This window comes from Brienomyrus brachyistius, chromosome 1, assembly GCF_023856365.1.
Source record: "Brienomyrus brachyistius isolate T26 chromosome 1, BBRACH_0.4, whole genome shotgun sequence".
Classification (NCBI taxonomy): domain Eukaryota; kingdom Metazoa; phylum Chordata; class Actinopteri; order Osteoglossiformes; family Mormyridae; genus Brienomyrus; species Brienomyrus brachyistius.
This window is the reverse complement of record NC_064533.1, coordinates 55,859,931-55,887,593: the sequence shown is the minus strand read 5'-3', so window position 1 is coordinate 55,887,593 and position 27,663 is coordinate 55,859,931. Positions and strand designations below refer to the sequence as shown.

Sequence of the window (27,663 nt, the reverse complement as noted above, 5' to 3'; positions counted from 1 at the left end):
GTAGGCAATGACAGTGAGACTTGGAGGGCCGTGATTGGGAGGAATGGCCGCCCCAATCTGAACCCGAGCGGTGCTTTGTTATTGGACTTCTGTGCACGTCACGGATTGTCCATAATGAACACCATGTTCAAACATAAGGGTGTCCATATCTGCACTTGGCACCAGGTCACCCTAGGCCGCAGTTGAATGATTGACTTTGTAGTCGTGTCTTCGGACTTGCGGCCGCATGTCTTGGACACTCGGGTGAAGAGAGGGGCGGAGCTGTCAACCAATCACTACCTGGTGGTGGGTTGGCTCCGCTGGTGGGGGAGGAAGCCGGCCAGGCCTGGCAGGCCCAAGCATAGTGAGGGTCTACTGGGAACTTCTGGCGGAATCCCCTGTCAGGGGGAGTTTCAACTCCTACCTCCGGCAGAACTTCTCCCATATCCCGGGGGAGCCGGGGGACATTGAGTCCGAATGGGCCATGTTCCGTGCCTCCATTGTGGAGGCAGCTGACCGAAGCTGCGGCAGTAAGGTGGTCGGTGTCTGTTGCGGCGGCAATCCCCGAACCCGCTGGTGGACACCGGTGGTGAGGGATGCCGTCAAGCTGAAGAAGGAGTCCTATCGAGCCTTTTTAGCCTGTGGGACTCCAGACGCAGCTGACAGCTTTGGCGGTTGCTGAGGCAAAAACTCGGGGGTGGGAGGAGTTTGGCGAGGCCATGGAGAACGACTTCTGGACGGCTTCGAGGAGATTCTGGTCCACCATCTGGCGGCTCAGGGTGGGAAAGCGGTGCAACATCAACACTGTTAATGGTGGGGATGGTGCGCTGCTGACCTCAACATTTTGGGTCAGTGGAAGGAATACTTCGAAGACCTCATGAATCCTACCGACACGCCTTCCGATATGGAAGCAGAGTGTGGGGACTTGGGGGTGGACTCGCCTATCTCTGAAGCGGAGGTCGCTGAGGTGGTTAAAAAGCTCCTCAGTGGCCCGGCCCCGGGGGTGGATGAGATTCGCCCGGAGTTCCTCAAGGCTCTGGATGTTGCGGGGCTGTCCTGGTTGACAAGCATCTGCAGCTTCATGTGGGCATCGGGGGCAGTGGCTCTGGATTGGCAGACCGGGGTGGTGGTCCCCCTCTTTAAGAAAGGGGACCGGAGGGTGTGTTCCAACTACAGGGGGATCACACTCCTCAGCCTCCCTGGTAAGGTCTATTTGGGGGTCCTGGAGAGGAGGGTCCGCCGGATTGTCGAACCTCGGATTCAGGAGGAGCAGTGTGGTTTTCCCCCTGGCCGTGGAACAGTGGACCAGCTCTATACTCTCAGCAGGGTTTTGGAGGGTTCATGGGAGTTCACCCGACCAGTCTACATGTGTTTTGTGGACTTGGAGAAGGCATTCGACCATGTCCCTCGGGGAGTCCTGTGGGGAGTGCTCCGGGAGTATGGGGTACCGGGCTTCCTTTTAAGGGCGGTTCGGTCCCTGTATGACCGGTGCCAGAGCCTGGTCCGCATGGGCGGCAATAAGTTGGATTCGTTTCCGGTGAGGGTTGGACTCCGTCAGGGCTGCCCTTTGTCACTGATTCTGTTCATAGTTTTTATGCACAGAATTTCTAGGTGCAGCCAGGGCGTTGAGGGTGTCCGGTTTGGTGACCTCAGGATTAGGTCTCTGCTTTTTGCAGATGATGTGGTTCTGTTGGCCTCATCGGACCATGACCTTCGACTCTCACTGGAACAGTTCGCAGCCGAGTGTGAAGCGGCTGGGATGAGAATCAGCACCTCCAAATCCGAGACCATGGTTCTCAGCCGGTAGAATGCTCTCTCCAGGTTGGGGATGGGGTCCTCCCCCAAGTGGAGGAGTTTAAGTATATCGGGGTCTTGTTCACGAGTGGGGGAACGATGGAACGGGAGATCGACAGGCGGATCGGTGCAGCGTCAGCAGTCATGCGGGCGCTGCATCGCTCTGTCATGGTGAAGATAGATCTGAGCCAAAAGGCGAAGCTCTCGAGACCCCGGGGAAGACCCAGGACACGCTGGAGGGACTATGTCTCTCGGCTGGCCTGAGAACGCCTCGGGATCCCCCCAGAGGAGCTGGATGAAGTTGCTGGGGAGAGGGAAGTCTGGGCCTCCCTGCTGAGACTGCTGCCCCCGCGACCCGACCTCGGATTAAGCGGAAGATGATGGATGGATGGATGACACTGTCACTAGCAAAATAGTTGCTTTACGGTCATAAATGTGACCCTCCAGCACAAAACTGTATGGAAGTCGCCACCGATCGACTGCCAGAGGAACTCCAAACTAATGCAGATGCTCTTTTCCACCGTGTTTAGTCATTCTCCATATAACAAACCTAACTATATTTCTTTCGATAACTATTCAATGTAATCCTGGGTACGCGGGCAGAATCGCTCAGGAAAATCTGTACATCTCCATGCAACTTGCATACGGTTTTGTGCTGGAGGGTCACAAATGTCCCCGTCAGGGTCCGTTTGTTATTGACGAAAAGGTAAAAACAATAAATACTTCTTAAAAAATATAACTAAGACAAAACAAACACAAACAAAAACAACAAGATAAGTAAATTCTAACTATATATAACCGTGTACGTAAAACAATATATACTATAGAAGAGGAATGAAGAGACTGGCATCATATTGTTGACTAATGAATGAAACAAAATGATTTTATTTTGAAAATCAATTCCAGTGTAAGTGCCTAGGGATTTGATTTTGAACTGCTCACTGTCTGCCATTCGGGGGGGGGGGGGGGGGGGGGGGAATCACACCTTGTTATTTCCTATACTGACAGTGGAGGTGTCCTGAGAGTGCAGACTGCAACGGAAGTGACTCCACAGTGAAGGTCTGCAGCCAGATGGTCTTCGCATTGTCGGCAGTAAGTCGGACTCCGCCAGGGCTGCCCTTTGTCAACGATCCTGTTCATAACTTTTATGGACAGAATTTCTAGGCACAGCCAGGGTGTCTGGTTTGGTGACCTCAGGATTAGGTCTCTGCTTTTTGCAGATGATGTGGATCTATCGGCTTCATCGGATCATGACCTTCAGCTTTCACTGGAGCAGTTCACAGCCAAGTGTGAAGTGGCTGGAATGAAAATCAGCATCTCCAAATCCGACACCATGGTCCTCAGCTGGAAGGATGGAGCAGGAGATCGACAGGCAGATCGGTGTGGCGTCAGCAGTGATGTGGGCGCTACATCAGTTTGTCATAGTGAAGAAGGAGCTGAGCCAAAAGGTGAAGCTCTCCATTCATGTTCCTACCCTCACCTATGGTCATGAGCTGTGGGTAGAAACCGAAAGAAGGAGGATACAAATACAAGCGGCTGAAATGGGTTTCCTCCCCAGGATGGCTGGGCTCTCCCTTAGAGATAGAGTGAGAAGCTCTGTCAATCAGGAGGGACTGTAGAGCTGCTGTTCTTCCGCATCAAGAGGAGCCAGATGAGGTGGCTCGGGCATCTGGTCAGGATGCCTCCTGGACGCCTCCTTGGTGAGGTGTTTCGGGCATGTCCCACTGGGATGAAGCCCCAGGACATGCTGGAGAGACTATGTCTCTCGGCTGGCCTGGAAACACCTCGGGATTCCCCCGGAGGAGCTGGACGAAGTGGCCAGAGAGAGGGAAGTCTGGGTTTCCCTGCTTAGACTGCTGCCCCCGTGACCCAACCCGGAAAAGCGATAGAAGATGGATGGATGGACATGTGAAAGCAAATGCAAAACTCATTTCATTTCTTTTTTTTTAAATACTTTATTGATTCCCATAGGGAATTTCTCTTTTGCACTGCCCCCAAATTGCTCCCTGGATGTATGAGCAAGCTGGCAGTGAAGGGCAGCCACCTATAGCAACACCCAAGGAGCTAGGGGTTAAGAGTCTTGCACAAGGTCCCACTGAGATACCGAGGCCAGGCTTGAACTGGCAACCTTTTGATCAAAAGCATAGAGTCTTAGCCCACTGAGCCACACTCTGTCCCCAACTGAAGCGTTCAGTTTAAATGATTTTGTTCATTTTCTGTTAATTACCTGCACATCATTCATACCATCATTCTCCTACTCAAAACTGTCTCCCAACAAATTCTCTACATTGTAAAGTCTACAATATTGATAGCTATGCCTTTAAAGTGTATATGTAACTCTGCTGAGCAGCACAATAAAGTCAATGTAAGAAAAGCAGGGCAACACCCAGGACTAGACAGCAACCATGAACAACGCTGAACTGACCAGACCCTGACCAGGGTGCCCTGCCAAATGCTATTAATGAACATACTCTTTGGTGATGTGATGCCCGGCCCGTCTGCTCCTCGTGTGTACCACGCCCCCTAATTATCCACGTGTGCTTTCCCGATCGTGCCCAGCTGTGTCTGATTATTTTCAACCAGTCTTGTCCTTTTAAGTCCACGTCTTGCCTAATGCCTTTGTCTGTCATTGATGTTAGTTGGCGTCCGATGTTTCCTTCTCCCCGTCCTTTGATTAAACCCCTAGTTTTGCCCCGTATTTGCCTGTCTGCCTGCTCATTCCACGCCTGCCCGCACGATCGCCGTTCGGTTCCACGCAGATCGTGACAGGTGAACTCAAAAACGTGCAAGCACCATTAACCAGGATAGCTGACAAACTACTACTCTGTGGGTGTTTGAAGGCTTTAGGGACCAAATATCTAAGTATGGTTGTTAAAAAAGCTGGATGAAAACCATCCTTCTGTTGAAACCAACGTTTGGCCAAAAGAAAAGTAATGAACATTTGGCTTATCTGTGCTCAAAAAACAAGCACCCATGTAGTGATCAGGCAAACAAAATCACTCAGATGAAAAAAAGAGTTTTATTACTACTATCCAGGAGAGAACTCCACAGCAGCCATGATGGCAGCAGAGCTTCTGCCCTCTTACACTCTGATAAAAAAAGATTTCACATTTGTACTTTTGCTTGTCACTGGGGCTGTACTTTTGTAATTGTACATTTTAAGGTACAGGAATGGAACAAACAGTATTAATGTACCATCAATGGTACAGAAATTTCCCTCAGAGTCCATATCTGCACGTTAAAAGGTAGAATTATCAACTGCTAAGGGTATAATTGGCAGATCCTTGAGGGTACAGCCCCAGTGACAAGCAGAGGTACCCTTTTTCTGAGAGTGTACTTAGGCATCTGAATCAGGCCAAGCCAGGTTATGCCTGTGTTATGCAGTGTGTCTAGTGATACTGTGCATATGTGCACTGACTCCATGGCCTGATTGCGATGTAACAGTGCAGACGCATCCTAAAGAGCATAACTTTCCTGGGGGCTGTACTTTTCCACTCATTCCTACAGAACCTTGCTGAAATGTGAGGAACATCCTAAAGAGGTCAATCTGTTCTATCCATTTTAACATCCGTTTCCAGCAACAGAAGGCTGAGGCAATCAAGAGCCAGTAAGAGCAGCCTCCGTGTAGGGGTATGATGGACAGAGGAAGTCTTTAACCAGACAGCAAGATTCCCAAAATGATTCATACATTCCCAGCAGAGGCACAGACCCACAGAGACCAACAAGCCTGTTGTCACCCCCTCTGGTATGTGCCTGCATGGGGGTTTCATTGAGCCATGTGCTGATAGGTGAGGCCCCACCTCCCCACCCCCTGGCCGACATCCCACCCAGATCCAGTATCTGTTCTCATTCTCTCGCTCGTCCTCCACATCACCTCCAGGAGCAACCATAAAGATTATCTCACGACCCCACATACCCAAGAGAATACAAACATGCTAAACTAGCATAAGGTCACACGGTGAGCACAGCCCGCGTGACACGTCCCCCTCAGATTTAATGGCGGCGACACTCATGCATTAATGAGACGCATGTTCGAATCGCACATAATTTGTACAAAGTATAGAGTGAAAGTGCTTTCTATTTACTTAAGCAAATTCGTTCTCTGAAGGTGCCTTTATAGCAATGTGAGTGCAGTCGATAGCTCCGATTACATTGGGAAAACCGGACATCGCTGCAAATTGTGCTTTAATGTTCACCTGGTCAACCACAGTGTAAGAAAATTTTATATATCTGGGTGACAAGCGGACTATGCCGTCCTATACAGCTGGCATGGTGCGAATTGGTGTTGACTAAATCACTATGATCCCTGAATACGCATTCTCTTCTAATTCTTCCATAAACTACATCTTCCAATAACGCAAGAGCTGCCATGGCAGTTGTAATAGTTTGGTCATTTTCTGCACCGTTTTATTGTTACAAATTGAATAAAGAATCAGGTGCCGTACATTTGTATACAATATACAATTAATGTCGGTGTATTGGATAAAATCTGCATCATGATTGAGAGTTTAAAAATGGAAACCACAGTAGCAATGACTTGACACTGGGTGCCATCTGTTTACAAAACCGAACAGAAACGTGCGTACACTGTGTCTGGAGCTGCTCTGAGAATGTGCGTAGCGGTATGCCAAGTTTCGTTTTTATACATCTCGACGTGAGTGTGGAGACGAACGTACGCAACATTTCCCGTGTGTACGCACCGTTTATAAATGAGGCCTGCGGTCTGGACCCTAAAAGTTCTGTATGTATTGCAGGCTAACAATATTTTTGAAAAATTTCAATCTGGCTTCTGCCAGAAACATAGCATTGAGTCTGCTCTTTTGAGAATCTTTAATGATCTTATGTATGCTGATGTGGGAGAAGACAGAAGTGGGTTGGGATATCAGGCGTTGCATTAAATTGATTTCTGTCTTATTTGTCAAATCATAAATTTGCTGTATCAACTGATGATAATTTTTCCTCAATTTGAGATATTAATTCTGGGGTAGGGCTGGGTGATATGACCTCAAATCAATATTAAAATTAATTGAACATTTTATCTTGATTACAATTAATGAACGATTATTTTGTTTTTGTTTTGCCCTCATATTTCATTGACAAGGTTTGTACTGTAAATATGCTCAACTATTAAAGCTGGGATGTTTTTTTCTAATGAATATCTTTATGATTTAAAAATAATTTTAAGAATTACTTGAACAACTGAAATCAAAACACAAATCACTTGAAATTAAAACATCTCATGAAAAAGGTCACATTTTAGTTTTAATGTAAAAAGCAAGTTTCCTAAAAAAGTAGAAAATAGTTTTCTTTTCTTACAAACAAAACAAACAGTTTATAGTCACTATAAATGGATGATCGTTATATCCGTTTCTTTTTTTCTTTATGTCTCAGACAAGTTACCAAATAATTCACATTTGTATATTTAGCCTCAGGTAGCTAGCCAGAAGCAGACGGGTTACTGTAAGGCTATGTAGGCAAGTAAAAAAAAGGAATAATTTAGGTAGGTTTTATTTTTTCAGTACGTTATGTACAAAAAGTTCATAGTGAACACTAAGCAGATTACCTGATTACTATAAGTAAATTATTTAAACAGTTTTTGTACAGGAATGATTCTGTCCCAAGGTTTTTGATCCATATAAGCGGCTGATAACTATAACCGTGATCACTATAAGTGGTTTTCACTGTATTTTAAGTACTCATGTTCAGATCAGGTGGTATTACCTTTGGTAGCTGAAACTTTTTTCGCATTGTTTACATTTGACCTCTTTTTCTTCAGTGTCTTCTTCACTAAAGCCACAATGTATCCAAATGACGGACATGGTATTTTTCTTTGGTACAAACCTGCTGGAGTTGCTCAGTTGGCTCGGTGTTTGAGTTTTCCTGCCTGTTGCTTCCATGTCGCAGATTGAATGAGGCAGAGTCATGTGACAACACACATGGTAGTTTGTTTTTAAGTGAACAGTTCATGAACACACACTGGGGATTAACAGATTTTAAGAAGTATTTAAGAAGTATTAACAGAATTAAAAACATTTAAAAATTAAGTAACCGACATGGGCAAGATTATGTCAATTAGAGGTTCTAAATGTTGGTTTTGATTAATTTAGATTAATTGCCCAGTCCTACTCTGGGGTGCCTCAAGCATCCATTCTTGGTCCTATTTTATTCTCACTGTATATGCTTCCCCTTGGATGTTAAATCTGGAGTTCTAATATTTCTTTTCACTTTTATGCAGATGACATTCAGCTTTATCTCTCTTTTAAACTGAACAAAGTCGCTGTCATTTAGGTTAGATAATAATCTATTTGAGTGTATAGGAGCAATTAAGGACTGGCTGTCATGTGACTTTTTAAAACCTAATAAGGATAAAACCGAGGTTTTCATCATTTGACCTAAGAATTGTTCAAAGGACTTGCAGGATACTGATTGGTCTCCTTTGGATTCTTGGTGAGCTTATGTATTAAGAATTTTCAGTTCAATTTTTCTCTTCAGGTAAAGAAACTAGGACTATCTTGCTTCAAATTTTACCTCAAAACTTATTACTTTAATAACAAAAGTTTATTTCCACTTTAATCATGACAGTTCATTTAGACTTTTTCCTCAAATTGGGGGAGCCACAGAGTCACCATTTCAAGTTTATAATCTAAAAAATTCAACTTTAAAATCTAAAAACTTTTCAGTTTAATGTGAAATATTTTTTTTCCTCTATTTGGTGACCCAAAAGTTGTTCCCTGAGAAACAGCCATATGTCAAATACTTCCAAAAAAATAAATAAACAAACAAACAAATCAAAGGCGCCAACTTTTAGATATTGGAACTACTATATGGATCCCTTCATACATTTCCTTCATACATTTACTGTAGGTCCAGAGCAGCACAAGAGATTGTCACTGAAAGCAGATACTGTTAAGTACTATGACACCTGCTGTTCACATCTATTTTTGTGCACATTGTTCTAAGAAAGTATGTGTTGCATTTTGCAGGGGTTGTACAGCCTTTCATGGTTAAGTCATTTTTGTCCATGATATATTAACTTAGTAAGTTTAACTCTTCTGACAAGTTCACATACCTCATGTCGTATTTGATGTAAACAGCATAAACCATGTAATATTTGTTCATGACATGTGGTGGTTCAGGTCTTTCTAAGGACTCAGCACAGGTACAAAGCACAGGTGCATTAATGTAGCACTGCCAGCTTTTATCCAAATATCTGAGGAGGCTTTTAAACCATGAATGTGATCCAGGAATGTCATTGTCACAATGTCTCGAAGCTCTCTGGCCCTTCGTTGGCAATTTTTCCCCATTGGCTATTGATTTCCTTCTTGGCATACTGCAATTAGAGTATCTTTAATTACTGTGGCATACTAACTAATCCCCCATGTACTGATAATCTGCAGCACACTTCACATTCGTGTTCCTCACCATCAGGGGGAGCCACAAACTCACCACTGACAAAAGGGAGATCCTCTGTAAGGTACTCTCTACAGTCTTAGGGACACTCAACTCTGGTCCTCAGGTATGGACGCCCTAAAGGTCTTTGGCATTGGAGGATCAAGGGCAGGATTTTCACCTGGCATCTAGGAGGTCTGGGCTTTTATTCCTTGCCACTACAGCCAGGTGTGAATGTTAATAGTTAATTTTATTGTGGCCATGTGCTCTAACTTTCTGTTGCATTTACAATATTAGAGTAACATAAATGAAATACAGAAATGGTCCCCCAGGATTATTTGTCCATTTTCTGTAATTTAGGACCTAGGAAATACTGGTCACATTAAGGAGGACACCAAAGAGGAAACAAGGGACCACATGAGGGAAGTTCCACCAGTGGCCACACCTCTCATGTATTAAAGGCAACACATCACCAAGTTCAAAAGTGAAGCTGCTGAATATTTAACAAACAGAAGACTTGATTGGAAAAATGGATAAGGTCTGCCAGAAGATTCTGGCTGGCCTGGTTAAACAGGTGTGTGATGCAGAGACACTTTGAGAAGAACTAACACGCAGACATGATGACGCATTACAAATGCCCACATAGCCAGTGCCAGGACATGGTTAAACACAAGCCTTTCTCCTCCTCTCCCGTTGGTGGGGGTGGTCCCACATTCCAGTTGAAGTAACTGAGATTGTGTAAATGAGAAGGACACCAGGTTCAATCTGGAGCAAGGTCATGACGCCAGCTGAAACCAGAGAGGTGGGGGCAAGACAGGGAGGGGGTTCTCAAACAGCCCAAGAAGGTGAGGGGGGAGATGAAACAGACAGTCTCAGAGTACACACACATACACACACAAACTGGTTTGTAATTATATCTTTGTGGGGACTCTCCATTCATTTCTATAGGGAAAATTTTAATCTATGAAACACATGACGACCTTAGCCTCTACCCAGCCCTAACTTTAACTATAAGTAGCCTTTGCTGGGGTATGAGACTTTTGGTATTTTTACTTTTTAGATTGCATTCACAAATCTTTGCGGGGACCTGAAAAATGGTCCATAAAACGTCAAACCTCCATGTTTATCACATTATGGGGAACATTCGGTCAGCACAAGGTAAAATGAACATAGACCACACACACACACACACACACAGAACGCATCAGCTTCCCCTCCAAGGATAGTAGACGTGCTTCTGAGACACCAGGAGCTCTGTTTGAGAGGGTGATATGATCAGCTATACAATGGAAGGTTTTGGGCAACATTATGCCACATGCACAAGCAATTGCCTCTCACAACAACTCACTGTGTATCACGGTATGAAAAACTATGTGGGGCAGCAAACTGTGTTATTTATTCTATTTCCTGAATAAACACATGACAGCAGCTGTGCCTGTTTGTGCAGTCAGAAAAGAGCATGTGCTAAACACTCAAGCAGAATGCTAATCAGGCCCTTATGGGAGAGGAGAATGTTGCCCTCAGAGCAGTCCTTGGGGTTAAGTAGGTTGCCCTCCTCATTAACGTTCACTGCAGGAGTGAGCTTGGCGATTCACCCTGCCTCAGTCATATTGTCTATCTTTGGCCAGCTAATGGAAAGGCCGGGCTTATCTGCACCCAGATACTAGAGGCCACCGGTATTTTTAGCCGCTTGCAGCAGCTGCAGAAGTGTTTAGCGGTGCTGCCTGGACAATGAGGGTCAAGGAGTGTCGGCAGCAGAGTCTGCAGGGACAGATCGTCACACACAGAGCTGGGGAGACTGCGCCATAAAGCCGGATTTCACACGCTGGGGAGATGGACTGATTTAACACTGGGAAAAGAGAAACAAGGTTATAAACCAAACTGCATTTGGTAGGAGAGAATATTTAAGGGAGATTTCAGAGGCTGTTTGTGGTACTTCAGGAAGAGCCAAAACGTAGATGGTAGTGGACCTGTGAAGACAGGAAGCAGGTAGGTGATGAGAGGGTTACAGGACATGCAGTAATGGGGTCAGAGGTTGCTCTCATTAAATTTGAGTGATGGGGGTCACTGTCATTAAATGTGAGCAGCAGACATGAGGCTTAAGCAGTTTGTGTCACATGGTGCTGATCTTCATTAGGAATGGAGGACATGCTTGGGGGAATTCTGGAACATGCCTTGACTTGCTGCTGTAGAAGTATATTCTTTGTTGTATTTAAAATGCATGTATGTAGATTAGACACGAAAAGTCCCGGTTCATCTAGCGACTGACATAAAACAACCTGTTGGAAAGGGTGACATCATGCTTGGAAAGGGGGATTCCGTAAGATGATGGAAGTATGTGATGGTGGAGTGAAGGGGCCTGTGTGGTATGCCCCAGCATGCCTGTATGTGGTGCGGCTAAACAGAGAGTTTGAGTCATGTGGGATGGCGTGTGAGAGCCAGTGGGACAGTGGGATTCCATGGCGAGATCTGGTTCCCCAGATTGTCTGCAGCCTTCCGGGGAAACTTCCCCTTCAGAGACATCGCCCACAGCAGTCCAGGCTGTTTTTTTAGGGTGGATTCACACTAGCTGATTTGTATTGTGCCCAAACATATTTGACTCCCAAAATCCAATTCATTTCACCAGCATGTTAGGCTTAACCATGCCTTGGCCCACTTGATGAGGTGGCCCAGAGCATTATTAGTCGGATTCAGGCACAGTACGCATCAAGTGTGATCACTAACCGTGCCCAGTTACAGTACACAGACATGACATCAATGGTGCAACTGACACACGCATTTGCCCCTCTAAAGAAACGTTTCAGGTAGGATGCACAGATCACACAATTTTAGCAGCAAACATTTCTGAAACATGCTTGTGAAGCCTGTAGCTAAGGATACTAGTTTGATTATGTTAAAGTAGCCTCTTTGCTGCATTATAATATCCCTTACATAAATCACTGACTTGAAGCACAGGAGATGATATTTAACTAGTTGACATTTTAATTCGCTATACAGCATGATGTATGCATTTCTGACATAGGAAGTAGTTGACATTCGGCACAGGTTCTGACATATTGTTTCTGATTTAGAGGTTAGCGTTAGAGATGACTGTAATAGTGTAATTAATACCAGCACTAAAGAAATGTAATACCAAACAGCTTTCAAAAATGCAGTACCACGGTACCTTATCAGTGCAGGTATCCCTAGCAATACTAGTCTGCGTAAACTCTGAGATGTTATATGCATACAGCATGAATAAATAAATATCACTGCATTGCATACTTGATAAATCTATATGTGTCCTCGTGCCCAATGACTCCAAATAAGCCATGAAATAATGACATTAATCATGAATTCCACTCTGCTGTGCCATAGTGCTTTCCGTCCTAAGTTTTGTTCAGCACAAAAAAGTCACACAATGATGATGAATGCATGGGGCAGGATTGTTAAATTAGATGAGAGTACAGGACAGCAAGGGAGTGGGGAGATGGGACAGTCATGCTCAGGCAGAGTACAAGACAGCTAAAAGTGTGAAGAGGAAGTGGTGAGGCCACCAAAAGTGCTGCAACGCGGGTCAGACCTACTGCATTTTATTTAGCACCAGCTGTGAATGCAGCTGCTATTGGCCAAAAACTTCAGGGTCCTCCCAAATCGCACTGAGCAGACTCTTGCATCCACCATGGCTTACAAAATGTGGCTTTGCGTAGTTTTTGTGCATCTTTCCCTGCAAGTGAACAAGGCTCTGCTTTCAGGGCTGTGATCCTACATCAGCCACTCCTGATTTTAGATTACAGGGTTTCATTGCATCTGCCCCCCAGCAGAGAATCCAAGAAAACATGGCTGTGAACTGTCAATAACTACATTTACATGCACAGCTTAGTCGAGCAACAATTATAGCTCGACTATGCCATTATTCGGACTACTAACCAGTCCTAGTATACATGCATGGGAGGAGAATCAAATCATTGAGTGAAGGATATCCGACTTCGCTACAATAAGTGCCCATATGGCTCCTGTCAGCTTGTTAGTACTCGGGTTTTTCCAGCTGACACATACGTAAAAAATATAAAATTAATAATAATGGATACATGAACAAATGAAGTGACACAAGCTTTAATTGTGATGTGGTCGGAATAACAGATAGAACAAGATCAGGAAAGCATAACAAGAAATAAAGTATTTTGTATAATATACAATGACAGCACGGTATTGGAAATTTTTTAAATATTGATTTTGCTGTAATAAATATTGGGGTATTTATGAAACAAAAAAAAGACAAATTTCTCACAACCCCGTCTAGGAGTGATTTAAACAGCAAGGATGAAAAGGATTACGATTGTCTTGGAAAACACATGCAGTTCTCATGCACAAGCAGCGGAGGTAAACTTTAAACTGATTTTTAAATATATACTAGATAATCTTGAAAATGAATAATTATTAAAATTATTAGGATTTTTTTCTTATGACAGAGTAAAAATATTTTAGCAAGACTTAAACTCCCTGCGCTATAATATTCATATCAAACTGAAAGTTAGAAAAAGCCTGATCTTAATCTAGTTGACTAGAGATTTAAGAATTGCATGTGTCCAGTCCTACTACAGCCATTTTTCGAATTCATTACAAAAAACCCCGCCTTGTGTTGTATTGTCATTCGGCGCTGGTACCAGTTTTTACACCAATGGAAAACCAACACCTTTAAGTACCATACTTTTGGTATCTTCTTAAAGTACCAAAGTACAGTACATGATGGGGTGGAAAGCACCCTTTTGTTAAGTGGTGAGTTGGACAGCTTTACAGCACTGTACATTTTATACGTGCTGTATGTCCTCTGCTATGCTCCAAGCTTCTTCTGCATACCGGCATATTTTGTTACTTTCGGGTCAAAGTCCAGGGGGGAAACTGGAACATGCGCAGAATACCTAGTCCAGTTTGAGTCCAATTGAGCGTATACATGCAGGAGTAAATTAGTCTTAGTCTAATTTTGAGACATTTGCTTGGAGAAATGCACTTTAAAAGTCCAGTTTTAGTCGAACTAACACAATAATTAGATTTTGCATGTAAACATATTGAGTGAGAGTCAAAGATGTTCAAATGTGTGACATTTCCTCTCCTGACACCTAGTAGATAAAGTAGGGAGGTGTGTGGTGTGCAGGATTAGGCCTTCTGTGCAGAGCATGTCATCTGAAACCTGTTTGAACAACCACTTGTGTTTCCATCTCCTCAGGTGAGTGTGTAACAAAACAGGGAAGCAGCAGCGATGGATGCATTTGCGGGCGCCCCCCGCATCCGGTCCTACCCCCGTCCTGTCACAGTATGTGGTGGTTCTGATGCCATCCTGACGTGCTGTATCAGTGGAGATCCCCATCCTGAGGTGGTCTGGGAGCGGAATGGAGAGAGGATCCCCATGGGAGGGCACTTCTGTCCCACCGAGAATGGTGACGTCTACAGTCTCACGATCTCTGCAACAACACCAGAGGATGCTGGTCAGTACATCTGCAAGATCAAGAACAGTGTCGGGGAGGCTTACGCAGCTGCTACACTGAGGGTGGAGGGGATAGCAGATAACAGGGACACCAGCCTGAAGGGTAGGGGCAAGATGGAAGGGATAGGGTTGACCAGGGAGGACGATGACATCACCATGAAAGAAGGGGGAAAGATGGAGGGAATGAGGTTAACCATGGAGAACTTGGACTCCACCCTGAACCTGGAGAGTAAGCTGATGCATGAGAGGTTACCTGAAGATAATCTGGCAGTTATCCAGAATATGGAGGGCAAGGAACAGGAGAGAAGATTGACTATGAACAATGAGGACACCAAAATAAATGCTGAGGGAAGGCAATCGCCTCTGGATTTCAATGGCTACACCCCCCTGAAAGTGGAAGATAAGATAGAGCAGAGGAGGCAGCCCACAGAGAGTGAGGCAGGGAGGGTTGCGAATGGCTACGCTCCCCTGAATGTGGAGGAGGTGGAGTGTGCGCCCCGCGTCCTCATCAGGCCGCTGTCTGCCCGTGTGCGCCTTGGTGATGATGCCACGCTGTCCTGCAAGCTGTGGGGACATCCCCTTCCAGAGGTTACATGGGAGAAGGACGGCCAGCGGCTAAATGAGATCTTCGACAGTGCACACTACAGCGAGGGAAGCCAGGATGGTGGCTGGGTCCAGCTCTGCATCTTCGGGGTACGGGGCCCTGATGGGGGGGTATACACTTGCAGGGCCCGCAACACAGCTGGACAAGTGCTGGCCAGCGCCATGCTTCTAGTGGACAGGCTCGACCTGGAAGAAGATGCAGTCCAAAATGGCTATGGTCACTGGGAGGGCCGTGGGCGGTACCACATCCCACCGCTCAGGGACGATCCCTCCCTCAACCCCAGCAAAGTCAAGAAGTTTGCAGTGACAGAGGGCAAGCATGCCAAGTTTCGCTGTTACGTGACAGGGAAGCCCAAACCGGACATTATATGGAGGAAGGATGGCTGGGCAATCAGATCTGGCCGACGCCACCTGCTGTATGAGGACCGAGAGGGCTACTTCACTCTCAAGGTGCTCTACTGCAAACAGCAGGACATCGGAACATACGTGTGTGCGGCATCAAACATGGCTGGACATACCCTGAGCGCTGTGCACCTGTACGTCAAAGGTATGACAAGTTCGTCTGTGAGCACAGGTTATGGTTAGGCCATGGTGCATGTGAGAACTGATCCAGTAACATTCCGTAATCATATGTCGCTTTGAATATGTGCAATGGTAATATTGGAGCAGAAGAAGCTGTTCATGATGTTACTGGGAACACAGACCATGTAAATGAGTGATTAGGGCCAAAGACATGAGCCTGCTGGACTGAAATTCAAATGTAAACCTGGGAGTTTTGGTAGGGGGTATAGGACCTTGTAGTGCATACTTAAACACTGAGATAAACACTGAAGACCAGCAGCAGTTCAGCTTTCCAGATGAACTGCACATGCCGGCTGGCAAGATTATTTGAAGTGACAGCTATGTCACACGTGCCCCCTTACTCCCTCTACTCCCCCGCCACTGTCCTCTTAGAGCCTCGTGGACACTTCCAGCAGCCACTTCAGGATGTGGAGGCTTGTGAGCGTGACCTGGCCGTGTTAGAGTGTGAGGTGGCCGATGACAGCGCCCCAGTCACATGGTACCTGGAGGATCGGCGGCTGCAGGCCAGTGTCAAGTACGGCATGGAGGAGTGGGGCAAGCGAAGGCGACTGACCATCCGTGATGTGGGTGCTGACGATGATGGTGTCTACCTATGTGAAACAGCAGATGGCAGCAGGAGCATTGCAGAGTTGGCCATCAGAGGTGACAGCATGTTTATTTACTCATTTAGGATGGGCTTCCAATAACAAGTGCATTTTGGTACTCACCTTGCCAGCAGACTGCATTGTGTGCTGGGTGAGTAACCCATCACATTTCTCTGTTTTTGGGGGATGTCTTGGTCCCTAGGCACCATCACCCGCAGACTCCCACGCCGGCTGGAGGTCCTGGAGGGTGAAAATGCAGCCTTCTGTGTGGAGGTGGCTGAGGATGAGATGGACAGCAAGTGGCACAAGGATGGACTGCAGCTGTGGGACACCCACCGCACCATTATCAAGTCCTTCGGTAAAACCCACATCCTGGTGTTTGTTGACACCATGCTGCAGGACTCTGGTATAGTGACATTCACCGTGGGTCGGTCCCGGACTACTGCCAAACTCAGAGTGAAAGGTGACCATCTCTCTCTCTTGCCTGCTTTACTTATTTTCCCACCTATGTGCCTATTTCACTGGCTGCTCTTTTCATTCCCTGCTCTTAGCTGCCAGACACGCCCCACCCAGCTGCCCCTCAGATGCTCAGATCTGCGAGAATTGTGCCAACGTAGCCCTGCTCTCCTGGGTGCCAGTGCAGGATGTGGTCAAGGGCTCCCCCTTGGGGTATGTGGTGGAGCAACAGGAAGTAGGTTCCCAGGAGTGGCTGCAGTGCCTGACCACAGATGGTGCCACCTCGGCAGAGGTGCTGGGTGACAACATGCCCCGTGAAGCCGACTATCGCTTCCGTGTCTGCAGCATGAACAAGTACGGCAGGAGCAGCCATGTGGAATTCCCCAGCACAGTGCACTTGGGTGAGGAAAAGGCTCCTGTGAAGATGCTACTCTGAGAGGGTAAAGGGATGTGTATAACATCACAGAATGTGCTGATGACTGTTTGCAGCATATAGCTATCCGGCTGTGTCTTCACAAAGGTCTTCTAACATTTCAGTGAGCTTCAGGATGTCCAAAGAGTGACGGGCTACAGTCTTACACCACAGTCTTACTCCTACATTGCTCTGAATTTTGAGTTCCGATGTAACACTGATGTCTCACCATTCTGATTATCAACATTGTCAAGTTCAGTGGATCCTATTTATTATGGTAATACCATGCTTGCAGAATATGGATCCACGTAAGCCGAAACTAAATGCAGTGATCAGTAGTATGATCACGTCTGTTTGGGTGAAACTGATCGCTATAAGCGGATGATCATTATGACTTTTATGTAATATTTTTCCTCTCTTTATGTCTCAGGCAGATTTCCATCTAATTGACATTTGTATATTTATTACATGAAAATAATGTAATAGAATGGACAGCATCGCTATTTACTACATTTTACTGACTCTTTCAAAACACAGTACATCATTTTAAAACGCTTTTCAAATTACAGTACTGTACAAATTAAATCCCTGAAATGTACAACTCAAATACATTATAATACAGTACTATACATAAAATATAGCTAATTGTGGTTTTGCTGCTGCCTCTCATTGGCTTGTTTTTGGCATTTAACAATAAACTTTGATGAAACTATATTTTTCATTGAGAGAAAATGACTTTCTTTTTCTTGTAATGTTTTCAATGCATGCAACAGATAGAAGCAGATGGGTTACCTCAAAGCAAAGTAGGGGCATCAAAGTAAAGTAAAAAAAAAAAAAGAAAGAAAGAAAAAAAAGAATTACCGTTGTTATGTATAAAAAAATGTTTTTACAGGAATGATTCTCTCTCAAGCTTTTTGATTCACATGAGTGATCACTCACTATAACTGATCACTAGGAGCGTATAAGCAGTTTCCATCTCACAGTCTCAGCGAGGTTCCTCATTCTACCTGCCAGTTCTACCTCTATCTATACATTAGTGCAAAAAATTGTGGAAACAGTTCAAATTTTTAGAGATTCCAGATCTTTATTCAACATTTGCCCCAGTTACTTATTTAATCATCCATTGCACAATATTTGTAACGTTCTTTGATTGTTTATAAACATTACCACAATATACGTGTAGAAATTTTTAAAGTGCAATGCCAAAAATGCTAGGTGTTTCCACAATTTTGGCTTCTAGTGTAGGTGCTTGTGGAGATGATGCCCCCCTTAACTGTGTTTTTCTATGTCTCAGTCCCTGTGCTCAGGGTGGAAAAACCACTGCAGGATGTCCTGGTGCGTAGGGGCCACGAGGCCCACTTCATCATCCAACTCTCTGCCTCAGCAACTGGATCATGGTTCTGGAATGGCACCAAGGTTGAAGACAATGGCCAATTCTCCACCCAACAATCTGGCACGTGCCACTCCCTGCTCATTCAAGGGGTGGAGCTCTGTGATGACAGGACAGAGGTCACCTTTGTTGCCACTGGGATCCGAGAATCTGCCTTCCTTCTGTTGCAGGGTATGCCCGACCATAACGTTGTTCCTACATATTGCGCATGTTTTGCAATGTATACATTTCTCAAACCTCTACTCCAGGTTAACATTGCCAACACAGTCAAACACATCTCAAACTGGAGAACCTTGAGAAAACAGAATATTGAGATATGGGTGGGGTGGCAATGCTAAGCCAAATGTCTTAGGCATGCATCTGTACACTCTATGTGTGGTGCAGGTCATTTAATTCCTACCACAACATGCATGACTGTCCTTATTCACGCAGCTCCAGCAATGTTCACACCCCTCCTGAAGATGGACTCACACAAGCGTGTTGAGCTTGGGCAGCCAATCGTACTGTACTGTGAGCTGTCAGACCCCACAGTCCCTGTCCACTGGTCCAAGGATGGGGCAGACCTAAACACGAAGAACGGTTTTCTTGTCCAATCGGTGGGCAACATGCGAAGGATCATCATTGAGTCGGCTGAGTTCTTGCACTCTGGGGCCTATACGTGTGATTCCGGTGATGATGTCATCACATTTAACATTGAGGTTGAAGGTAAGCTTAAAGTCGTTCCACACAGAGTCTTTCTGGGCTTGGTTTTAACGGGATGTCATACTGAGCTCCCTAGCATACAGCCATTACCGTTCCCTGCCCTTTGTCCATTAATGATCAGTAGAAATAGGATCTTTCCCTGATCTCATATGCTGTTTACCATCTTAAATGCAGCTCCACCGCCAAGGTTTGTAGAACTTCCTGAAATTCAGAAAAACCCATCTGTCAAAACTGGTGACCCAATCATCCTGCAGTGTGCAGTCACAGACCCCACTGAGCAAGTCTGCTGGTCCAAGGATGGAGTCAAGCTCTTCACACATACTGGACTCAACATCCAGTCAGAGGGCACTGTGAAACAGCTGACTGTCCAATCAGCAGACCTATCCCATTCTGGAATTTACAGTTGTAGTTTAGGTGATGATGTCATTACATTCAACGTCAACGTTCAAGGTGAATTGTTGTTTGGATTTTGAAATAACATGAATAATAGTAACATGTGGCCACTGAATAAGTGCTGCTTTCCTATCTCCAGAACCACCTGTGACATTCATGGACATGCCTGAAGAAGACCATCACAGAAGAATTGTGGAATTGGACCCTCTGTTCCTGTCTTGTGAGGTGTCCAGGTCAGACGCAGAGGTCAGCTGGTACAAGGATGGAATGGAAAAGCACCATGGAGACAACAACATCATCATCCAGGCCAGTGGCACCACAAGAAGGCTGATCATCCAGTCAACTCAGTCGTCAGATTCTGGGACATACACATGTTGCTCAGGAGATGAGGAGGTCCTCTTCACAGTGCAAATACGAGGTTTGGAGCATTTCCTTAAAAAAACACAGTGAGATGTGTGTCTTTAGGGTGGTTGCATTGTCATGTTACCTCATTCCACAGAACCTCCTGTGATGATCGTCCATCCCAAGGAGGACATCCACCTAGAGCTGAACCTATCAGAGGAGGTGGTCCTGAGTTGTGAGCTGTCTCACTCCAGCAGTGTCGTGCACTGGTACAAGGATGGCCAGAAGCTGCAAGAGGGAGACAGGTTCAAACTGAAGAGTGAGGGGCCATATAGGACGCTGACCATTCCCCACAGCACCATTGAGGATTCAGGAGAGTATATGTGTGACACAGCTGATGACTCCGCGTTCTTCCAACTCAGCATTACAGGTGTGGATCGTTCTTCATCACTGTTGTGCTATCCAGTTACTTTGGGTGCATAGACAATTTTTGAGGCTCTTTCATATCAGTGGAACAAATTCCTACTCTTTCCATGGATTCTCTGTCTTTCAGCCTCATTTTCTCTTTTATTTCCCAGAAGCCCCTGTGTATATAGTGTCTCCCAACCAATCACATGTGGAGCTGTGTGGGTGGGCTTTAGAGCAGGTGGTTCTGAGCTGCGAGATCTCTAAGGCAGAGGCGGAGGTCCGCTGGTTCCGTGATGGCCTGCAGCTGGAGGACATGGATGGTCTCTTCCTGGAGGTCGATGGACTCCACAGGAGACTCATCATACCAGCAGCAACTACTGAGGATTCAGCTGATTACATATGTGAGACCACTGGAGACTCTGTGACCTTTACTGTCATTGTCACAGGTGTGTGATCTTCAACATAATCTCTGATAGTCTTTCTTTTTCAAATAACCATAAATGGTAAATCTTGACTGAAACAGGTTTTTGTATGGTTATAGCATTTTTTTCTTCTCATACACATTTAATAGGTTAGATAGTACCAGGAGGTCACAGGTTGAGATATAAGAGTCAAGGCATCTCCATCTAAGGAATAGAAACAGATTTCACTTCAGGTTTTACTCCCAGTAGTATCAATATCAGCTTCCGATTTCAGCATTCCCACGGATTCATTCTTCTGTTACTCCAGAAGCCCCAGTGAAATTTGTCCATCTCAGAGAGATGCCTCAGCCCACAGAGGCCTTGGCTGGGGAACCGCTGGTGCTAAGGTGTGAAGTGTCTCACCCGGAGGCACCAGTGAGCTGGATAAGGGACAGCGGGGAAATCAAAGTGGGTGATGAAATCGAAATCACAGAGGATGGTGTCTTCCGCCAGATAACCATACTGTCGCCCACTGTGGCAGATTCTGGGAAATATATTTGTCAGACAAAGGATGACAAAATGGAATTCCAAGTCAAAATCACAGGTAAGGTCTCTCTTGAAGAAATTGCACTTTTTTTTTACCCTGTTTTTAAAATAATTTTTCAGTTTGTTTTTTAAAGAGCCACCAGTAAAAATTCTGAGAAAAGAAGAAATAAATACTGAACTAAAAACATTGGTGTCTGATGACCTGGTGCTGGAGTGTGAGCTTTCTCGAGCCAGCGGGAACGTCATGTGGTACAAGGATGGTAAGCGGATCATCAAGAACGAGCGCTTCTGTTATGAGGAGGAAGGGTCCTTCCGATCCCTCATCATCCTTAGCGCCGAGTTCACAGATGCTGGTGAATATATTTGTGACGCTGGAGATGACAGAGTGGTTTTCAATGTCACCATGAAAGGTATGACAAACATACTGCATTCATCTAAATGGTCATGTTGAGTAACTCATAATAACGTATGATAAACGTAATGATGACAACCAGCTGCTGGCTTGTTCTGCAGAGGCCCCAGTGACCATTACAGGTAACTCAATCAGCCAACAGCAGCAGTGCCTCGTGGCAGGAGATGACCTCATTCTGGCATGTGAGGTGTCCCACCCAGATGCCCCGGTACAGTGGTACTGCAATGACAGTGTTCTGAGCTCAGACTCCCGAACCTGTGTGGAGAGTTACGGTACTGTTAGGAGACTCATCATTTTGGGGCTCCAACCTTCAGACTCGGGGAGGTATACATGCGATGCCATTGATGACAAGATGTACACCACTGTCAAGGTGCAAGGTATGACTGGTACCTCAGCGCATGCATCAGTGTGTCACACCTGTCTTTTTCACTAATCGGGGTCCCTCGTATCTGACAGTGCCACCTGTTCAGTTCCTGAACAAAAATGAGGGTAATGTGCTGGTGGGCTATGAAGGTGAGAGCATCATGCTGAATGCCCAGGTGTCCCAGGACAATTCCACTGTCTGCTGGATGCGGGACTGGACCAACGTGGCTGGGGAGCGTTTCCACTTGAGCAGCGAGGGGAGTCATCGCATCCTCACAATTGACCCCCTGCAGAGGTCAGACAGTGGGGAATACACCTGCGATGCTGACACGGACCGCATGCACTTCAGCCTCCTGGTCAAAGGTGGGCACCGCAAAGACACCAGCACCTCATTTATTAAGTTTTGAACGAAACCTAGAGGCATGAGATAATTTGAACAGGACATTTTTCCCAAGGTTAATCAGAAATTGGTTCTTTGAAAATTGTTTAGAAAAACAAAGTGGTGAAATAGTAATGTTTGTCTTAGAGATGAGGGTGAAATTTGTGAAAGCCCTGGAGGACACATTGGCACACCAGAATGGCCTGGTCACCCTGCGGTGTGAGCTCAACAAGCTCAGAGGTGATGTCCTGTGGCTAAAGGATGATGTGGAAATTGTGCCTAGCCGACGGTACACCATCCGTGCTAATGGCCCGGAACGTACCCTCACCATCCACCGGCTAATGCCAGCAGACGCCGGAGAGTATGCCTGCGAGTCCAAGGACGACAGGACCTGCGGAAGACTCGTGGTGAAAAGTAAGAGGTCCTCCAGTAAAACGGGAACACGTCCTAGGGTTTTTCTGGTATTTAACAAATTTTCTGGAATGACTCGTAAAAAGGGGGTCCAAAATACACAGGTTTTGCTCTTGCCAGGACTGTCATTACCTGTCCCCTCCCCGCCCAGTGCCTCGTGTGGTTGAGTTCCTTGTTGAACTCCACAACACCACAGTGATGGAGGGTGAGGACGCCACCTTCAGGTGTGTGGTCTCCCCAGAGGACGTGCAGCTGCTGTGGTACTGGGACGATGAGATGATCGCCAACACCGATGGCAGGATCAGTGTGTCCAGAAACGGGCTGTGTCACATGCTGCATATCCACGGCTGCCAGCTGACAGATGGTGGAAGGATTGTGGTGGAAGCCGAGGGTGTTGTGTCAAAGGCCTATCTTCAGGTGCAGGGTAAGCTGACCTCCAGCACCAGACACCATCACCTTCACCTGAGTTACACTGGATCCACCTGCATGGCATCCAGAAGCATCAGCCAGCAGAACACAGGAAGGCTTCTCTTGGTGCCCCTGAGAACCCCCACAGGGGTGTGGTTAACTTGTGCTGACTGGTTTGTCCCACAGGTTCAAACAGTAAACTCAAAAGGCCAAAGAAAAAACAGGCAAGAATTAAGAATAGTAAAAACACTGACTCATGCTGTTGGCTTTCAGAGGCACAGGTGCTCTTCACCAAGAAGATGGCATCGGTGGTCTCTGAGGAGTATGGAGTAGCTACACTAGAAGTGGAGGTGAACCTGGAGGCAGCAGAGGTGCAGTGGATGCGACAGGGATTGGTCATTCAGCCAGGGCCCAAGTACACATTGAACAGTGAGGGGCACCGTCGCTCCCTCACTGTCCACAGCCTGGGTATTTCTGACCGAGGCACCTACTGCTGCGAGACGCTACATGACCGCACGCAAGGAAAGCTGAACGTGGAGTGTAAGTGTGTGTCTTTATTACTACAGACCTCCGTCTAACTGTTTATGGCTGAAACCTCAATCAGTTACCTTCCTTGAGCTCTGAGATAGCAGGCATTAAACCTGAGCTAGCTGGCATTAGTATTCAGCCAGCAGTTATTAATCCTATGCTAGCTACCATTAGCTCTGAAATAGCTGCCATTAGAACTGAGCTAGCTGCTATTAGTCCTAAGCTAGCTTCCATTAGTCCTGAGATTGCTTCTATTAGAACTGAGTTACTGTAACTGCCATTAGTTCTGAGACAGCTGTCATTAGCTATGAGAAAGCTGCTGTTAGAACTGAGCTAGCTATCCTTAGACCTGACCTAGGTGCCATCAGTCATCAGGTAGCTGCCATTAGCTCTGTTATAGGTGCTGTTAGCCCTGAGCTAGCTGCTGTTAGTCCGGAGATAGCTGCCTTTATATCTGAGATACCTACTGTTAGCCTTGAGAAATCTGCCATTAACCCTAAACAATCTGCAATTAGGATTGAGCTACCTACCATTAGGTGTGAGCTAAGTCGCTTTAGACCTGAGCTAGCTACCGTTAGACCACATCTAGCTGCTATTATACCTGAGGTAGCTGCCATTAGCCCTGAGTCAGGTGCTGTTAGTCCTGAGATAACTGCCTTTATATCTGAGCTAGCTGCCATTAGACCTGACCTGGCTGCCATTAGTCCTGAGATAGCTGCCTTTAGCCCTGACCAAGCACCTTTTAGTCCTGAGGTAGCAGCTATTAGTTCGGGTTTAGCTTCCATTAGTCCTGAGATAGCTGGCATTACCCTTGAGATAGTTGCTGTTACTCTGAAGATAGCTGCCTTTGAATCTGAGCTACTGTTAGCCCTGAGAATGCTATACCATAAACTAGCTGCCATTAGGACTGAGGTAGCTGGCGTTAGGTTTGAGCTACCTGCCTTCAGACCTGAGCTAGCTGCCATTAGACCAGACCTAGCTGCCATTATACCTGAGCTAGCTGCCATTATATCTGAGATATTCCATTCTAAATCCATAAGCATCGATATATAACAGTTGCCATTCTTCTGGAACCCATACCCTGAAAAACAACCCCATGTCCCTCCTCCAAACTTTACAGTTGGCACAATGCAGTCAGGCAGGTAACGTTCTCCTAGCATCCGTCAAACCTAGACTCATCCATCAGACTGCCAGACAGAGAAGCCTGAATTATCACTCCACAGAGCACTTTTCCACTTCTCCAATCCAGTGGCGGTGTGTGCTTTACGCCACTCCATCCCATGCTTGGAATTTCACTTATTGCTCGCCCATGTAAGCCTATTCCAAGACACTCCCAGACACATTTTTTTGTGCTGGGGTTAATGCAATTATTGAGTCAACAGAGCACTGGCAACATTTGTGAATTATGCGCTTCAGCACTCAATGGCCCCACCATGTTAAATTACATAGTCTACCCCTTTGTGGCCGAGTTTCTGCTGTTCCTACATGCTTCCACATTGCAATAATACCACATATAGTTGACCATGGAATATCTAGCAGGGAATAAATTTCACAAACTGACTTATTGAGAAGGTGGCGTCCTATGAGACTACCAAGCTTGAATTCACTGAGCTCTTCAGAACGACCCATTCTTTCACAAATGTGTATAAACCTGACTGCATGGATAGTTGCTTGATTGTATACACCTATGACAATGGGTCTATATGAAACACCTGAATTTAATGATTGAGATATGTTCCAATCCTTTTTTCCATATAGTGTAGCTGTTAGCCTTGAGATAACTGTTGTTAGCCATAAGATAACTGGTATTATATCTGATATAGCTGCTGTTAGACCTGAGCTAGCTGCCATTAGTCCTGAGATAGCTGGTTTTAGCCCTGAGATAGATGTCATTAACCCTGAAATAGCTGCCAGGCAAAAGGTCTTGATTCTGTGATGGAGAAATAGCTTCGACCCGTCTCTGCTTCACTCTGTTCATTGTTCTCAATACTGTCAAAGCAACAAAAATTTTTGTCTCTGAAAGTGTCTGATGGCATCAGTAAAAGTTATAAATGGAACCCGTTCAACGCATGTCTGCATGAACACACATCTGAGAATGTGGGCCTGGCCAGAGGAGGGCACCACATCGCTAAAATCTGACTCAGACGAGCAACTCTGTATCCCCTCCCAGTCTCCCAGCATGTTGCATGTTTATAATAGCTACACATACAGAACCTTTATAATATTATCATAATTGTTATTATTACTGTTAAAGTCAACCATGTATAATATTAGGATTTTCTCTGCTGCTCACAGCAAGGAAGATCACCATATCCAGAGGACTGACTGACATGGAAGTACTTGAACGGGAAACAGCCACTTTCGAAGTGGAGCTATCTCATAGCAATGTGGAGGGCGTGTGGCAGAAGGATGGGCTCCGCCTTAAACCCAGCCACCAACTGCGAATCACATCCAAGGGGCAGGTTCACAGCCTCACCCTCTCCAGTCTCACTCTGGAGGACACCGGCACCGTTGTTTTCTCAGCTGAGGGTGTGAGGTCATTGGCCAGGCTCACTGTTAAAGGTGAGGTAGCAGCTTACAAGTAAATGAGAGGTTCAAAATAACACGATCAAAATTAAACAAATGCAGCTGATAGACAATCAGGTCAGGCAGGGGTATTTTGTGTTCGGTGTTCAAGAAGAAAATTTCTAACAGAAAACAGGCAAGGGGTGAATACAAACTCACTTAAGAGGATTCTAATCATCAAATGTTCAGCAGATTCAGCAGACCTTCTGGGCTTAACCTTTTTCACTCTCAACCATCTCCAGAACCTCCGGTGACATTCCTGAAGGAACCACAGGACCTCTGCCTGCCAGAGGGTTCATTAGCCTCCATTGAGTGTGAGTTGTCCAGGCAGAATGCCAGGGTGAGGTGGCTGAAGGTGAGAGGATATCCTCCAGCTAGGTGATGCCTAACCCTCCAAGAAAGCAGTTTATACTTTCCAGAAACATGATACATCAATTCAAAGTCACCCCACGGCTAAATATAACAGACTTTAAATCATAGGCTATGTATACTGATAGTATAGTTCTGACAAAGGGCAGCCAACTCAGACTCAAACTCGCTTGCAAAGAGCAAACAGGAGATAATGCCCCCAAACCGGTTCCTCCCCACCTGTAGGACAGTGTTGAGCTGAAACCAGGCAAGAGCCATCGCATCTACTCTATGGGGCGTAAGCGCCTCCTGCAGATCCTGGAGTGTGATGTGTGCGATTCGGGGACCTATGAGTGTGACGCTGGAGATGCCAGGGCATCCTGCTCTATGGACATCTATGGTACCATTTATCGCCGCTCTTCCTAGCACTTCCTCTGGCCTTTTTTAGTGAACTGTCCTTCATTGTGGGAAGGACACATTCTGGTGGTCTGTTAAGGCCCGTTTGTGGTCCCTACTTCTTCAGAGAGGGAGGTGGAGGTGCTGCAGGACCTGGTGAACCTGGAGATCCAGGAGGACCAGAATGCTGTATTTGTGTGTGAGGTTTCACGTGCTGATGTCCCCGGGGAGTGGTTCAGGAATGAGGAGAAGATAAGACCCACCAGCATGATCAAAATTCGACAGGAAGGTCAGAGCCTATCCACTCAAGCACCTCCCCCATTATCTGCTCCTTGTTTTTATTGAAATGCTTAGCTGTGGCCACTAGGTGGCAGTAATTAGTGAACTAGAATTACATTAAGGATCTTG

At 45.8% G+C, this 27,663-nt stretch overlaps 1 protein-coding gene across 5 annotated transcripts in view; it reads left to right on the top strand.

Annotated features, from left to right (window-relative positions):
• The first annotated feature begins 10,761 nt into the window (after positions 1 to 10,761).
• The window catches only part of obsl1b (obscurin like cytoskeletal adaptor 1b), a 19,284-nt gene continuing 2,382 nt past the window's right edge, over positions 10,762 to 27,663 (top strand). For 2 of the 5 annotated variants that reach the window (XM_049028394.1, XM_049028402.1), the window contains exons 1-22: positions 10,766 to 11,151; positions 14,369 to 15,776; positions 16,184 to 16,453; positions 16,598 to 16,858; positions 16,947 to 17,252; positions 18,558 to 18,824; positions 19,086 to 19,358; positions 19,530 to 19,805; positions 19,888 to 20,166; positions 20,248 to 20,520; positions 20,669 to 20,944; positions 21,228 to 21,503; positions 21,580 to 21,855; positions 21,959 to 22,234; positions 22,314 to 22,583; positions 22,747 to 23,013; positions 23,162 to 23,434; positions 23,692 to 23,958; positions 26,242 to 26,508; positions 26,754 to 26,866; positions 27,106 to 27,259; positions 27,383 to 27,544. In XM_049028394.1, the coding sequence (XP_048884351.1) occupies positions 14,402 to 15,776; positions 16,184 to 16,453; positions 16,598 to 16,858; positions 16,947 to 17,252; positions 18,558 to 18,824; positions 19,086 to 19,358; positions 19,530 to 19,805; positions 19,888 to 20,166; positions 20,248 to 20,520; positions 20,669 to 20,944; positions 21,228 to 21,503; positions 21,580 to 21,855; positions 21,959 to 22,234; positions 22,314 to 22,583; positions 22,747 to 23,013; positions 23,162 to 23,434; positions 23,692 to 23,958; positions 26,242 to 26,508; positions 26,754 to 26,866; positions 27,106 to 27,259; positions 27,383 to 27,544 (6,457 nt within the window). In that variant the 5' untranslated portion in view covers positions 10,766 to 11,151; positions 14,369 to 14,401. Of the gene's footprint in view, positions 11,152 to 14,368; positions 15,777 to 16,183; positions 16,454 to 16,597; positions 16,859 to 16,946; positions 17,253 to 18,557; positions 18,825 to 19,085; positions 19,359 to 19,529; positions 19,806 to 19,887; positions 20,167 to 20,247; positions 20,521 to 20,668; positions 20,945 to 21,227; positions 21,504 to 21,579; positions 21,856 to 21,958; positions 22,235 to 22,313; positions 22,584 to 22,746; positions 23,014 to 23,161; positions 23,435 to 23,691; positions 23,959 to 26,241; positions 26,509 to 26,753; positions 26,867 to 27,105; positions 27,260 to 27,382; positions 27,545 to 27,663 lie in introns of those variants that run through there. The other 3 variants (XM_049028385.1, XM_049028377.1, XM_049028412.1) reach the window with 3 other exon arrangements.